At 36.0% G+C, this 16750-nt stretch overlaps 1 protein-coding gene across 1 annotated transcript in view; it reads left to right on the forward strand.

The window, feature by feature from the left end:
• The window catches only part of LOC122801223 (IgGFc-binding protein-like), a 691109-nt gene that overhangs the window by 451157 nt on the left and 223202 nt on the right, over nucleotides 1-16750 (forward strand). Inside the window, exons 51-52 of the mRNA XM_044070776.1 lie at nucleotides 2614-2897; nucleotides 3043-3320. Of these exons, the coding sequence (XP_043926711.1) occupies nucleotides 2614-2897; nucleotides 3043-3320 (562 nt within the window). The remainder of the gene's footprint in view (nucleotides 1-2613; nucleotides 2898-3042; nucleotides 3321-16750) is intronic.

Genomic DNA, 16750 nt, shown 5'->3' on the forward strand with positions numbered 1-16750 from the left:
GTAGCATGAGGTCAGGAATACATCTGGGTTTATATGCATTTATAACTTCCCAGCAGGTTATTGTACAATTAACTTAAACTCCTTACCTACAAAAAAAAAAATCAGTCATTGAAAGTTTCTGGTTTCTGAAAAGCAGTCACCAAAAATCTGAAACAAGCTATACCAGTTCAAAATAGGAAACACTGTTCTTCATGAAGCAATCTGACAATATTATGTTATGAACATGTGGCTGAACACGTGTGCTTTTGGGCCCCAAATGGGAAACGGTTGTCTTGGATGAATATCTGCTATGAGATCATCAATTCAATTTTTGGAGGAATAAACACATTTTTTTCCAAGGTTTTTCATAGCATCTAAGCATTTAACATATGTTGTGGGATTAAAGGTTTCTTCGGTCCCATAACATAATCAAGTTAATAATTTAAAACACTTCCAGTACAGAGGTTAGCAACAATTGAATTTATCACATTAACTGCAGCTTACTCATGTGAACTGTGATCTGTTTTTTTCCTTTGAGTGAACTGTGGACTGTTTTCTTTGTTGCTTCTTCTTTCCATGACAGTATATGAAATGTTTTCTTAATTTATTTTTCTGAAAATATTTCTCTCTCCCTAAACATTATACTTGTCTTTTCTGTTTTGATATGGTAATGTTTTATAAAAATTAACACTTCTATAAAAGTTTAAGGCTTTAACAGTGATGTCTTATTAAAGGATAAATTTAAGATCTATACTAGATGGTTTATCATTGAGCTGTTTTTCTCAGATAAAGTGACACAACCATGCAGGATAATGTATAGAGTTCACTAGAGACTGGGTGAAGCGTACATTTTCACCCTAATTGGAGAGCAAATGTTCTCCAGCAGGATGTTAAGGCACATGTAATGCTGGGTGTTAATGCACCTGTAATGCTGAGTAAAAGACAAGTCTGTCACTTTACAGCAGCATTTTAAGGTGCTCTGAAATTTTGCACTGAAAAAAAAAATGGCTTCTAGTTTTTTTGCACTCACTAAATGTGGCATTGCTGTTTAGTGAGCATAAAACTGAAAAAAAATCCAAATATAAAAAAATAGTAATGTGTGTCTTTATCTGTGCATATGTTTATGTGTGAGAAAGATAGAGAGAGAGAAAGACTGAGAGAGAGAGAGAGAGAGAGAGAGAGACAGAGACAGCAATGAGTGTAACAAGAAGTCCTTCAGAATACATTTCCTAAACAGTAAGAATTGTGAAATTCTAATGTCTGCCATTACCAACAACTTTAATCGTGTCTATCACCATGCATTGGTTAAACAATAATAAGTGTGAAACTGACATTACTGACTGACTTTCATCATGTCCATCACCATGAAATACTTAAACAGTAAGAAGTGAGAAACTCTAGTGTCTGGTATTACTAAATTATATTAATCACGTCCACCACCATGCATTGCTTAAACAGTAATATGTCTGAAAATCTATTCTCTGGTATTACTGACCGACTTTAATCCTCAGTGATGAGCTAGCAAGTCAAAAATTTTACTAGCCATAGGATAAAGCTATGCAGCAAACTCAGGCATTCTGCAAAATCAGGGGGCCATTTAAGAAGGAATGGGGGAGGGGGTTGGGATGCCATGCCTTGCAGTCTATGATTGTATCTCTCTTCATTTGATCACAAAGATACATCTGAGGTGTATTCAGTCAGAAAAGGAGGTGTATTCAGTCAGAAAAGGGGCTTTAACTGCTGGGCAGATGAGTTTGTGCCTGTGTGTGTATGTGCCTGTGTGTGTGTGTGTGTGTGTGTGTGTGTGTGTGTGTGTGTGTGTGTGTGTGTGTGTGTGTGTGTGTGTGTGAATGTGTATGTATGTGTATATATATATATATATATATATATATATATATATATATATATATATATATATATATATATATATATATGTCTGTGAGTCTGTGTGTCTCTGTTTTTGAATGTGGCTGTTTGTATGTGTAGGCATTAAATACTTGTATAAGATTCAGTCACCTTGAATTTAAAATACTTTCTCTAACATAAATTACATAGTCTATATCAAGTTTGAAACATTAGATGGAGGATCTGTTTCACGTCAAAATATAAAAAAGTAGATAGTAATAATAAATACTGAACAATTTAACAGATGGCCCTTTTAAGCACAGTAAAGCCCTTCAGGATAGGCATAATCAGGGACTAGACACCTTCTCAGGGTTGGTGAGGTACTTACATAAGAGAAGGCTATGCACTTTTGGCATTTACTTACTGTAAAGTAATTTCATAAATCAAGTCCATACTTCAGTATCAGCGTGAGTAAAATACCATGTGCCACATACCCGATGACTCTTTGAATTACTTGTTAAATGTTATAATGACTTTTGCATCTAAATTTCACTTTATGGAATAGCCATTACCCAGAGGAGTTATTAAGCCACATTCCAGTCCATGCTAACAAAAGTAATAAGTCCTTGTCTCTGGAAATGCAATGTATTAATTATATTCAGATAAATGTTTCCCTAGCATTGCCCAAACAAATGCATCATTTACATACACATAATTATACAAACAAACACAAGTAAATAAACTGGAATTTAAATGCAAGTAATTGTGAAAAAATATTTTTGTTTTTAGATCAATGGACAAGTTCAACTCCTCCCACTGACACTGAGTCCAGGAGTTAACATCATCATTAGTGGACAGTATGTAATGCTTACTTCAGATTTTGGACTGAGAGTGAAATATGATGGAAACCAGAGAGCTGAGATTACCCTACCCAGTAAGTTTGAAGGTCACGTGTGTGGTATATGTGGAAACTACAATGGAAACAAGGCAGATGACTTCCTGAATCCAGATGGAGGGATGGAAGAGGATTCAAACAGCTTGGGCAACAGCTGGCAGGTCTACAATGACACAAGGTAAAAGTTCACTTTACTGTTGCTAAATTTAGTACAGACTGCATTTATATTGTATTTATATAAAGTACTACTTACCACTGCCCTTTGGGCTGTGTGGTTGTCAATTACAATTTTAATATAAAATTATTTTGCTTGTTTTTGGCAGTTGTACACCAGGCCATGATTATAACCCTAACTGCACTGAAGCTGAGAAACAAAAGATTGAGAGCAACAGTTACTGTGGAATTATTACAGATACAAATGGGCCCTTCAAACAGTGTCACTCTGTCATTGACCCAAAGGATTACTTCGACGACTGTGCCTATGACCTGTGTGAACTTAACATGGACAGTGGTGCCCTCTGTAGCAACCTTCAGGCATATGCTGATGCTTGTCAATCAAAGGGGGTCACAATCGAAACATGGAGGAACCAAACCTTCTGCCGTACGTATCTTACATTGTTTGTAGTTTCTCCTGAATGTTGATACTTTCCTTAGTTAAATTAAAATATTGACTGGTTATAAATCAGCCATGTATTTTATTGTGGTGAGTTATACAAGGACAGATACTAAGATGCCCTACCTTCTCTCTCACACTGTCACTCATCTGTAACCGTTCCCTTAGCTCATGCACAGAGAGGAAACTACAAACTAAGACACATAAATGTGTACCCATGGAATTTAGGGAAATAAAAAGAGATTGGTAGCAATCATGGCGTACCACCACATTTATCCTGCATCAAAGATCATTCAGAATATACAAGGGCAAAATACATAGGTATCTACATATACCTGACAGTAAAAAGTCAAACAAGAAAGCCATATGGGACTAGTTTATACATTTCTGGTACTTATCACCTAGTGAAGCTACAAATGAGCAGTGAATGAAACAATATTGTCTGCCATTCTGCATTGACTTTCCTGAGAAATGAGTTTCAAAGAGCAGGTATAATTTATATGAAGCTCATTATGGTCCTTCTCCTCTAGAATACTACTTTTCTCACAATATACTTTATTCTTCATTATTATTTTTTTTTCTTATTGAATGTAGCTGATGTATTGTAATAGTTCCATATTCCATCCCAGTATGAAAATATCCTTAAGCTTGGATCTATACAAGTTGATAGAGTGTCATATTTTGTCATTTAGCTTAAGTGTTCTTTCAGTTTTTAAGTTCATAGAGATCAGGCAATCAGTCATCAGACTGCTCTAGCTTATCCCACACAACACTCAACCTCAGTTGCCCTAAGGGGTACATACAAAAAAGACCATTAGGAGAGTCTGTGAGTGCTCACTAAAGTGTCTAGGTTATTCTTGAATGCTGCTTGGGTATTGCTTTGCTCAGTTTGCAGGGGGTAGTTAAGTCCATAGGTGGAGAATATGCTTGTATAAGGACCTGTTGTGCAGTGTCCTAGTAATTTAATTGACAGAGATCAAAGTCAGGAACCATTAGTTCTGCAAAGATGTAGTAGGTCTAGGAGAGTGTAGTTTTTCATGGCTAGAAGGACCAACTATAAATTGTTGCAGATAAGCCCATAGGAAACAGAATGCAGACAATGGGAGTGGCCACTTGTTTGGGGTAACTGAGCAACATGAGGCATGTGAAGTTTTTTAGCTAAGAATCAGTGGGGTCTCTCCAGCTGAGAGTGATATTTTTCAAAAGGTATATAACAAAGGCATTATGTTCAACAATGGGGTTGAGTAGAGTTGAATACACGGGAATTGCTACTTCTTTGCTTCTGGAAGAGACATCACTGGTTATTAGTTGGGGTAGAAAGTAGATTTTACTAACTATACTGCAGACATGGTAATCAAAGGCTGGGACGCCATGTACAATGTTTCCTGGAGCTCTAATGACCGTGCCAGTCATAGGATGCATCAACTGTGTGATATGATAAGGAATGATTTCCTGTACGATATGGACTATGCTGTATTTTGTAGTATTCAGTTTAAGGGCACTGCCCTTCCACTGCTTATTTACATTTTCCATCCTCTTCTAGATCATCTTCAATTCAGTGAGTTCTGGAATAACAACATCTAGTTGACAGTCATCAGTAAATATGATTAAGTAGAGTCACTGGATTTTGTTTGCAAATCAGGGGAAATAAATTGCAAACAAAAGAAGACCTAGTACCAAGGCTTGAGGAACCTTACTTGTGAAAATTTTAATTTCTGAGGTGGTGCATACAATGTTATCAACATTATTCTGTCTGACAATTTGTAATCCTCTGCACTGCATCTAGGCTGATGTTTAACAAGGCCTGCATGACATACAGTGCTGAATGCCTTGACTTTGTCCATACAATCTATGACTACACTGTAAGACCACCATCAGTTGTTTCAATTACTCATTCTAAGAAGTCTACAAGGGTAAGAAGGCAGTTGGTAAAGCCAAACTCATGTATATCCAAGACTAAGAGACTACCAGTGTCTAAATTTATAGGGTTAAATATGATACCTTCTATGGCTTTATAAACAAAACTGGTAATTCTGATCATAATGGCTGCTCTCCAGCTTACAAGGATATAACCAAGTGCAAACCTCATGTTAAAGAGGATTAATAGGGATTCCAACAGGCCATACTTGGCGCTAATTATCAAGTGTTGTGATATATTATCAGGACCTGTGAGGATGCGGTATTCTTTGTTTATTTAGGGCTGCTAGAATTTGTTCCAAAAGGATCTTGGGTAGACTTGGAGACTGAGAAATCAGGGTGCAGTTGTGATGGCTGAAGTTAAGTTCACTGTAAATATTTTGGCTAGGTTACTATTTCTTTGGGATCAGAATGGGTGGCATCATTGCGGATAAATTCTGAACACTGATGTATTTTGTTTCTTAAGTTTCTAACATAGTTAAGGAAAGATTTGTAATTACTTTTGATATATTTAGCCATTTTTATTTTTTGGCCCCTCCTTTTAGCAAGCTGTCAGTGCTCATGGGAGTCTCTTCTTTTCCATTGGGTCTACCAAACCCAACAGGCCATCCCTGGACTTTTTCTGAGCAGTTCAAGGCTGGTGAGGAGATCAAGGCTCCCCTGGGGTAGAGTCATCTTGCTGCTGAGGAAGATTTTTTGTAGTCCCCTAATTTCCCCATCCCTTACAGTCACCTGTAATGCAGTGGTTGTACTGCTGTATCAACCCACTTCTAGGGCATCCCAGACTCTACTTCTGCTTCACTGTATATCCTCAGCCTTCGTCAGACATCAACCACAAAGAGTACCTGAGAACATGACCTCCCATGGGCATGTTCATCTTCTCCAGCAGACTCCAAAGATGCTAAGCAAACCCAGGTCAACTTATTCATACCCAGAGACACTATTATTAAACTGTGCGGAATTATAAGGCTTTTGCCTTTTTTATTCCCATAGGGCATTGCAGTGGCTCAACAGCAAGGGTCATTTTGATTTCATAATTAGTTTTCTTACTCCTGCCTTAAGTTATTTTCATTTCCATTTCAAAATAGGGAGCATGTGACATAATAATTTAGTACTTTCTTCCTTTTGTTGTAGAGTTTATTGATATGAGTATTCAATCTTTTTTTATTTTTCCATGTATTTTGGGTTTCTAATACCATGATGGGAATGGACCCCATTCCTAAGTCCAAATAAGTTCATGAAATTAGTATTGTTTCAATCTTTGATGTCAGCTGGTAGTGCTTTTCACAGCATCTGCAATGTGCCCAGTAAGGACTCCTTCTGCAGTTTGTATGGAGCTACATGTATTGGTAACGTATCTAAATACAATTGTAAATTCTTTTTTTATAAGACCCGTTGCTTCTACTACTATCAGAACTGTCTGGGTATCTTTCTTCCACATTGCTCTCACTTCTGCCCGCAGATCCTGATATTTTATGACTTTGTGGCTCTCTGTACATAAGACACTGTAGTCACTGGGTGTGGCAATTTCCATGATCAATGCTACTCTTGTCTTCTTTTCTTGGACCACTATATCCAGTTTTCTAGCATCTATCTTTTGAACTGTTCATAATGGATGATCCCATGTGAAGTAGGCTTCTTCATTTTCTATGATGCTTTGTGGCTTATGTTTCCAGTGTTTTTTGGCCACTTCAGTAACATAATGTTTGCACAACCCCAACTGCAACAGTCTCACCCCATTATTATGCCTTTCAGTATACAGTCTTTCTGCCATTAGTATGTCGCAACCAGCAATGAGGTGTGCAACTGTTTCCAATTTGGTTTTACAAAACCTACATTCGTCTGTTTCTCCCACATGTTCAATGGACTTTATAAACCAACGTGTACGCAGCCCACTATCTTGGGTCTCCAATATTAACCTTTCATCTTTTGGTTTGAATTCACCTCTCCTTAACCATTCCTGTATTCATTCCTGATCAACATGAGGTTCAGCTATAAAGGTTTGTCAATGTATTTGGTATGGATAGATACCCTCAAAAGTTACATTAAAAGCACCAACAGTCACTCAAAACAAAAGTCCAAGGTGCCCAAAGAAGCAGGAAATAAATACTTTTAAAACCACGATTTATTGCACGAAATCACAGCACATAGAAATCCCAATACACATTAACGTTCCTGAAATCTCAGCCTATACGTATTTGTTAATTTTACTTTTTTCAGATGTGGACTGGATAAGAAAACAACTCATTTTATACATGTTTTAAAATAACCAAGAATAAATTTAAGCGTGTTTTTCAGATAACAGTTATGTCACTGATGTATCTATCATGATTACTGGTAGACATGGAGAGAGCTATATAGTTGACTATGAAATAGCAGTTGATTTTATTTATGCCAATAGAAATTAGCCAGCTTTAAACATTGGAATCCTGAGGAATCTGCCTGAAGCAAGAATTTCTTTGCAAGGACTGACCCTGTCATGCAATAGGTCCGAAGCATGAGAAGCACTAAACCCCAATGTACTGTAAGCATCCCTCTGTTACCACAAATGTTTTCTTTTGAGTGTAATTAAGCTTTGCTCAGTTGGTATTATGATGTTCTGAGGAAATCCAATGTGCTGTGGATGAAAGGGCTTAATGTTTGTATTAAAGATGAACAATTAGTTGATCTGTTGCTTTATATAGTTATTTCTGAGTTTGATGCTCAGGACTACATGGACCTGCCTTTGGTTACTACATGTATATGTTTGAGTTGCAAGATAGCCTCACACTTTGTGCATCATTTTGTTAAGAATCCTGGAATTTAGTAGAGCAATTGTAATGGTTTCTGAGTTGTAATTTCCAAGTTGTGAATGTCGATTAGGTGGACCCTATTTATAAAATGGCACAATGGGGTATCAAAAGGTATAGCCAAACTGTAATCCTGCCAACAGGAGAGGTGCAGACCGACCTTGGTAGAGCAAAAGGGCTTGTTAGCCACCTCAGCTTAAGTAAGCACACACTGGTAAAGATGTTTGTGCATTTTCCATTGCTGGATAAACTGTTTTTCTCAATCTTCTTGACAATATTTGTTTGTTAAATATATGTCTGAGCTCCTTAACTTAGAAATGTTTTTGTTATTTCTCCTTTGTGATTATACTCTGTGTAATGGAATGCTGCTGGAACAGACATATATGACATGATGTCAGATTTACTGCTGCTACCATTTCCCTTTCTGGTTAAATTGCAGTCTTATTTCAACTTTCCTTTCCATATTTCTTCTCTTTACTTCATCAGTCCTTTACCTCCATTTCCCCCTCTTATTTCATTTCCTTTTCAATTTTTTCCCCTTGCCACTATTCCTGTCTTGCCTGCACTAACCCTCTATCTGCTGATTCAGCCTTCTGATGTTGCTGCCTTTCAGCTTTTCCTGAAAAAACAAAATCAATTACTTTAACCATGATATCCTCCTCAGACAACAAATTTACAAGCATTATCAGAAGGAAGGAAATATGTTGCCCACTGTTTTCTGACTTGTAGAAAATGTTTAACATGGTTAGTTTCAATTAGCTGACTGCATTTTCTGCTAGGAGAAAAACATAAATATTATATTTATGTAAAAAAATATTTTTTTCATCTGCTACTTCCCAATTTCTCATAAAACATAAAGGCAAATGGCAGACAGTATAAATTTTATTTATATAAAGAAAATATTTTTTTTTCATCTGCTACTTCCACAGCTCTCAGTGCAAACATCCAAAAGGGGCTGCCAGCAGATTCCCTTGAGCTGTAACTACAGTGTATCTGATTTCGGCTTCCAATGGCATTTTTAGTATTGCACAGGTTTCAAGGCAGCTACACTTTTACAGTCCTGTAAGCTCCCTAACTGTCCAATAAGATGCCGTTTGCTTGCAATATACTCTACTGCAGCTCAGCGGAGCAACTGCCCATTTATCTGAATTAATGTATGCCTCCAGTTTTTATTACTATTTATTACTAGCTGTGTAACCCTTTATTATTTGTTGTATATCACTGGGACATTAGGATACACCCATCATGCCCTCACACTTATGTCCTCATCATCTGACATCCTTTTCCCAAAGCAGTGTCTGCAACATTTTAACTACAGTGGTTAGTAGTTAATAAAGGGCAACTCTCCCATTCAGTTACAGTCAGCTTTCAGCAGATCCCCTTGCCCTGTAGCTGCAGTGTATCTGATTTCAGCTTCCAAAGGCATATTTATTATTGCATAGGTAACTACCTATGGTCACCAGAGACTTATTACAGTCTAACAGTTAGCATTTGGTTATGATAGTCTCTCTCTGTATTTTATGTTGAACAACTGTTCAGCATACTACTCATTTTAAACAGGTTAGTTTTAAGTAGAATATTTTACATCATAACCACATTAGTTTTAGTAGCTTACTGATAGTTTTTGAAGAATGCCACAAACAAGGTCTAGGTCAAACCAGATCCATTCACCCTCACTACACTCTGGCTCACTCAGCTCCCCTACCCTACTCCCAACCCCCCCCCATTAATCCTACTTATAGCTCATAGCCCCACCTACATTTTCAAACTAACCAATCACAACCTCCTCTCTCTCTCTCTCTCTATATATATATATATATATATATATATATATATATATACACATGCACACACACACACACACACACTAGTAGTCAACTTCCATCTTTTTAACTCCTTCTATTTATAACTATTCTCATTTTTCTACCCCTTTTTTCCTCACTCTCCATGTTTATGCAGTCACAATTAGCCATTCTTTAATATCTTTATTCATATTTCTGGATTACCCCTATCTACGAGGACTTTTCCAACTTCACCTTAATACCTAATTCTACCTTAACTGCATTCTCTCCTGACTACTAACCAGTTTTTCTCACCTGCACCACTATATATATATATATGTATATATATATATATATATATATATATATATATATATATATATATATATATATATATATATATGCTTTATAAATGTCTCCCTCTAGAAAACATTTACTTCTCCTCTCTCTTATCACCCTGTTTCTACTTCTAGTAACACATCTCACTACACTCAACTCTATCGTCTCTGTCTCTAAACCTACATCAATAACAATCTTCCTGTCAAACCAATTTGACAGCTACACTAAAATATCTCTGAGTTTCTATCAAATAACTCCACTACTCTTCACTAAGTTAAAATTATTCCAATGAAAAACAATCCTCTTTATAGTCCATCAAAAATTATACCCTCTCCACTCTATTCTACCTTACTTGGTCAAAGTGAAAATAACCATCTTTACTCTATTCTTCTACATTATCTATCTTACCCCTCTGAGCAGATATAAACCCTAACCCAGGTCCCACTTCCACCAACTCACATCCACTATCTAACAATAATAATCCTTGTAAATCTCTACACATTGTAACACTAAACATTCAAAGTATTCGTAACAAGATTAGTGACCTTCACACAAGGCTATTGCTCAGTAAACCAGATATCATTGCTGCTACCGAGACCTGGATAAAACCTAATATCAAAGACGTTGAATTCCCCCTTCCAGGCTTCAGTGCATTACGAACTGATAGACTCAAATAAAAAGCAAGAAGCACAGCTGCCTTTTTCCAAAAACTTATAATATAATCCCTTACAAAGATACAACTCCCCAGTTCCCTGATGCTGAAATTCTGATTTATTTTCTACAGTTCTACACTCTGAACAAATTTCCATGCACTAATCTCCCAAATAATGACTATTTCTTCATTCACTATGTAACTTAGCATAGACATACACATAATGCCTTTTTATTAGATTTTGAGTACAAATTTTAACAAGATCTAATTTAGTTACAGCATTACTGAATAGTTTCACAATTTTGGATGACCAGAGTCTCTTTTACAGCAAAAAAAAAATGTTTCAAAATAATGCCCTTGCCAAAAATGCTCAAACTGCTTATTAATATTTAATTTTAATAACTTTTTTGTAACAGGCACATCACTGGTAATTAGTGTCAGCAGACAAGATGCCTTCTGTTTTTCTTTGCATGTGGCTAGATGTTAAGCATAAGGACAGCTGTTATCCCTGTGTTTCTGATTTTATTATTTTTATTTATTTATCTGTTTGCTTTTCTGCTTTAATAATGATAGATGAACTGAGCTAAACCCCCAAAAAACTTAAAATTAATGTGGGAAGAAAAAAATAAAGCAGCTATTTATGAATAGATTAGTTTGTGAACAAATTGATGCATGAACAATGAGCATTCTAATGAATACAGTGAAGATTCTCAAATACTAAATACAAAAGTAATCAAAATACAGTTGTATGTACAAATACTACATATCATTTGCATGTTCACACATCATGGCTGGTATTCATAAATGTATTACTTAACAGCACAGCTCTTCCTACTTAGCAATAAAGCAACTCATAGTCCTAGATGTACTGCATGGTGTTACAATCACATTAGAGAGTACACTGCATGATTACAAATCAATATGTATGCAGTTTACAAGAATAGTCACACTGGTGGGAATGTTCAAAGTCAAATACTGCTCAAAACATAAATTTATTACTTAAAAAAAACTCATAAAACAACAATAAAGTGCTTTCGTCCTCTGGTAACTGGACTTCATCAGAACAATTATCCATAAGACAAGAAGCCTTTCTATACATCATACTAAATTAATTTATTACATAATATTCAAATTAGTAAAATTTCATCAGAGTGCCAGCATAAACAGGTACAATGTTGTCAAACCTACTAGTAAAAACATGTAACAGTTGCAAAGAAATAATTTACAACAATAAACAGTGCATTTAAAAGATTACTGCAGATAAATTAAAATCATTTTTTTTCAGTTTTTTACATAATACTCAAATAAAATAATCAAGCAATGCATAATTACCCAAAATAATATCCAGCTTTGAGTTTTTGTATGCTGGAAATTGAAACATTTTCATTTAAACTGGTGACTGGGTGGCATTTGTCTTAAGTTGCCATTTAACTTCTAAAAAGTCTAAGAAATCATCACTTGCTCCCCCCCCCCCCCCGCTCACCTGGGTTAACCTTAATGCAAAACTTAAACTGGTGTCTATATAGGGCATTGTTTTCATCTTTCTTTTTGATGTCGTATATGTGTTGATATATCCTGTGCCTGCATTTACATTTAGTTTTCCCTATGCAGAATGCTGTGTAAAGTGTGCATAACCCTAGATAAACAACGCCCTTAGTGGAACATATAAACCTGCCACTGAGTTTTATGTACCCAAAGCCATGTATATTAAAGGAAGAACATTCCATAACATACTTGCATTAATTACAGTGTCTGCACTTGACCATTCTCCCCTTATTTTCATGTCTTCCCATTCTTTCCACTATCAGTTTAAAACTAGGAGCTTTTTTGTATATCACTACTGGTCTTTTCCCCACTGCACTAAAGTGGTCTGGGTTGACTTCAAATATAGTCCATTTTCTTCTAAAATCTCTCTTAAGTCATCAAATTCATTTATATAAGTCAACACCATTCCATTGTTGAAGTGATTGCCACTTGTTCCCTGTACTGTGTCGCCCATTCTATAACTAGGGGTGGTGAGTGCAGCATTAGGCCTTCCTAATAATGGAATAAAGTGCCCTGAGGACCTCTTCCTACAAACCTCATCAAAGATTTTTTCCAAAAACAATTCTGGGTATTCCTGCAATACAAACATACCTTTAAGTGTTTTTAATTCCACTTGGAAGTCATCATCTCCTGACACCATTCCTGCTAGTCTCACACATTGCCCCTTTACAATTGACTTTTTTTGGTGTTGTGGATGCATACTCTCAAAGTGTTTAACTACATGTGGGTGGCCTACCAAGAGTGGCCAGCGTCCATATAGAAATACACAAAAAATACACAAACACACACACATGTATATATGGATATATATATATATATATATATATATACACACACACACACACACACACACACACACACACACACACACACACACACACACATACACACACACACATAAATGTATGTATATGGGTCTCCTGTTTGTCAAAAACACACTTTCTCGACAAACAGAAGGTCAAACCTACTTAAACGAAAGTGTACAACATAGGAAGTGCACTTTCGTGAAAGTCGATTCGCCAAAGCATGTTACAGTGGGGATAAGGAAATATATCCTTTTCCCCAGTGTAGTTTGATCTTGGAGTTAGTATAATTAAGTAGGGGGGTGTGTGGGGGGCACAACCCCCCTGCAAAATAGTGTTTGTAGTAGGTTTTTTTTTTTTTAATTCGGTGAATCAGCTTTCTTGAAAGTTTCGATGTAGTGCACTTTCTTGGAAGTGGGGTTTTACTTTTCTTTTTCGAGATTGTGAAATTTTGATAAAGAAAAGTAGACCCATGTATATATATGTATGTATGAGTGAATCTGTTTCATTTGACTAATACACAAATCACTAACACAACTGACTAAACACCCATGTGACTGAATCACAATTGATAGAAAAGCATTCTACACAACAAATATACCATAAAATGCTTTGCCACCCCCACAAGCCCCTTAGTTTTATATACTAACTCCATGTTCCCACAACCAAAAAGAAATGAGAAAAACACCACACACAGAAAATTAGTGTTGGAGCACAAATGCAAACATCTGCAGGTCTCTGCAGTATAACATGATGGTGATCATTGTTGAGCCAACCATTCTTTTCTAGATTTGCTTCCATAATAAGTCTAATGATCAGAAATGGTATTATCACATACTATCTATAAACTACTACACTTTTATGAATTGTGATTCAGTGAAATAAGTTTTAAAGCTAATTTTGTTCAAACATCGGTGATTGTGTTAAATGAGCAATCAGTTAATATTAAAACTCCACTACAACCTCTTCCCATGTCAAAATGCCAGTCAAAGAAGCATTAGTATGTAATTAGCTCTTAGTAACAAAGAATATTGTTAGACTATCAATGTGTTCTGCCTCATTAGATGAAAAACAAGATGTCACAGCTCCAAGACACCAGACAGAAAAGTACCACAGTTGTAAATGCTGTTGTTCAAAACTATTTCAAAATTCTGCGAGTTACTTTTTTCTTGCTATAAAGATCAATACAAAATGTCAAGACTTCACTTTCAACAAAAGTAGTAACAATGTGTGATTCAGACAGATGCAGCTTTTCCGATAATGAAGTTTTTCGTCTTTGTGGCAAAAACCTGTGTCTGAATGGCACTGCCACTTCCTTGCAACACCAAGTGCATACACCCATCCAGTATCACCTCTTAGCATATCAGGCTAGGGTATAACACACTTCAAGCGAGCCATCGCCTTTCTTGAAATAGCAGCAGTTGTAGCACGCTGGGTCCCTCTCCTCATTGTATCCTGTCTCTGCTCAGATTCTGTCTTTTTATTAAAGTATTGAGACACAGGAGACATGGGAGTGAGAAATTAGTAGGGCTTTTGTGGTGTTGCACTACCTCAGAACAGCAGCCAGGAATATCCATCTAAGCTAAACACCACCTTATTGAGTAGGAAAAATTTAATATGTCTGTGTGTGTTTTTTTTTTTTTTTGATAGGTCACAATAAACAAATAACTGCACTTTTCAGTGTCAAACATTAATTAAAAAGTATTGATTTTTAGATACTTTTAAGGTAAAGCATATTTTCATATTTCAAAATAATACTTGTAAACATCATATTGCTAAAATAGACTGTTACTAGGCTAACGACCTGTGGAGAGGGGGGAGCCTTTCTAAGCCTAGCCAAGTTTTCCCAAAAGAATAGATTATATGTACTCTGCCTGAAACACACACACACACACACACACACACACACACACACACACACACACACACACACACACACACACACAAACACGCATGCACACACGCAGACACAGAAAGAGCCATACAAAATTCACAAACACAGATATACCAGCACATACTTTAGCAAATACATAGAGCAACACACACTTACAAAGATGTAGGATTCATTAAAGCCTACAGTAAGTGTACATTGTTCTGAGTAAGCAGACAATGCAAGCATTCTTCCTCCTAATATTAGTTGTCCTACTGATTTTCTTGCAGCTTTAAACACTGAGGGGAATTCATAAAAGTTACCACAAAGTGTAGACTACATGTACACTTAGTGTAATGCAAATCTCCATGCAGCTCTGCAATTAGAAAAAAAAAATACTCTTTCCTAGTAGTTTTTTAACACAATAAAAATATCTTTATAAATAAAAAAGGAAAGGATTTTTTTTCCTGAAAAATATAGAGAAATAAAGAAAATCATTCTTCAAAATTAAACAAAAAAATCTGCAACCAACCAATTTTTGTAAGTGAAACAATGCCCTCCAGGTTAAGCACTGTAGGGAAATAATCGACTTGCCAGAAAAGAGAAGACTGACACCACAGCACCAATGAGCAGTACAGTATTTATTTCTTTATAATACAAACCTAATGGGGCAATATTGCTTCCATATACAGGAAATTATAACCTTGTAAATACGTCAAATGACAAAGGACAATCAAGGTGTATTACTTGAGAATGAAACAGAGAAGCCCACATGATTGATGTGGCATGCCACAGTAAAGGTATATATGAAATTCTAGTTTAATGACTTTGCTGCATGTTTTATATAACATTTTAAATATATATAAAGATATTTGTTGGTATTTTTTTCCATGCACATCCTTAAGAAATTAGAAGTTTCAGCAAACTGAAATATTTCAGGGCAGTGTTCAAGTAAGGCTGTCAGCAGTTGGAATTCAAAAATGCTGAATTAAATCTTCTGTCATCATAAACACTTGTCATTAAATTTGGCTTCTTAGCTTATTATGTTTTCAGAGTCTGAGACTGAAGAAATACCTGAAAAGTCCCTCCACTTAGCCTCTAAAATCCTTACCTCCTTTAACTATTATTGTTTCTTCTATAGTACAAAGCATGTCTATTTCTCTAGAAAACTTTTTTGACTTAAGTATAATTCCTTAATCATGAAAACTACTTCTCCCTGGAAACAGTGTGCTATAGTTGTATCCAAGTTAGAAGTCAGTTTATATATGTCTGTAGTGCTGCGAAGGAAGGAGACATTTTTGAAAAATGAAAACGAGGAGTTATCAAACAGATGGCAGCATCCTTCCTTTGAAAGTGGGTGATGCTTTACAACAGTACCCCCCCCCCACAATGCGCAGTAGCAAGATCCACCCAAATGCTGCCCAACAGTCTGCGCATGCCCATTTTTTTTCTCTAGACTTGAATAAACATGAAGACAGTTCGGTAGTCTGCATGAATATTCATCCGGTATTTCCAGCATGCAGTAAACATAGAAATGGGAACATTTTTGAGTAGATACTTGGTTATACTGACTAGTGTAATATGTTTCTTTTTTTTTTTTTTTTTCTCCTAGTGTTCATGTCGTACTAAGTAAGTTCTGGTTCTGCAATGTACCACATATGAAAGGAAACATTCATATTACTTTACAAATGTTCAATTAGTTTGAGGCATATTTTGGAGTAT

The sequence above is a fragment of the Protopterus annectens genome, chromosome 4.part1 (assembly GCF_019279795.1).
Source record: "Protopterus annectens isolate FY-2018-M chromosome 4.part1, PAN1.0, whole genome shotgun sequence".
In the NCBI taxonomy this organism is placed as follows: domain Eukaryota; kingdom Metazoa; phylum Chordata; order Ceratodontiformes; family Protopteridae; genus Protopterus; species Protopterus annectens.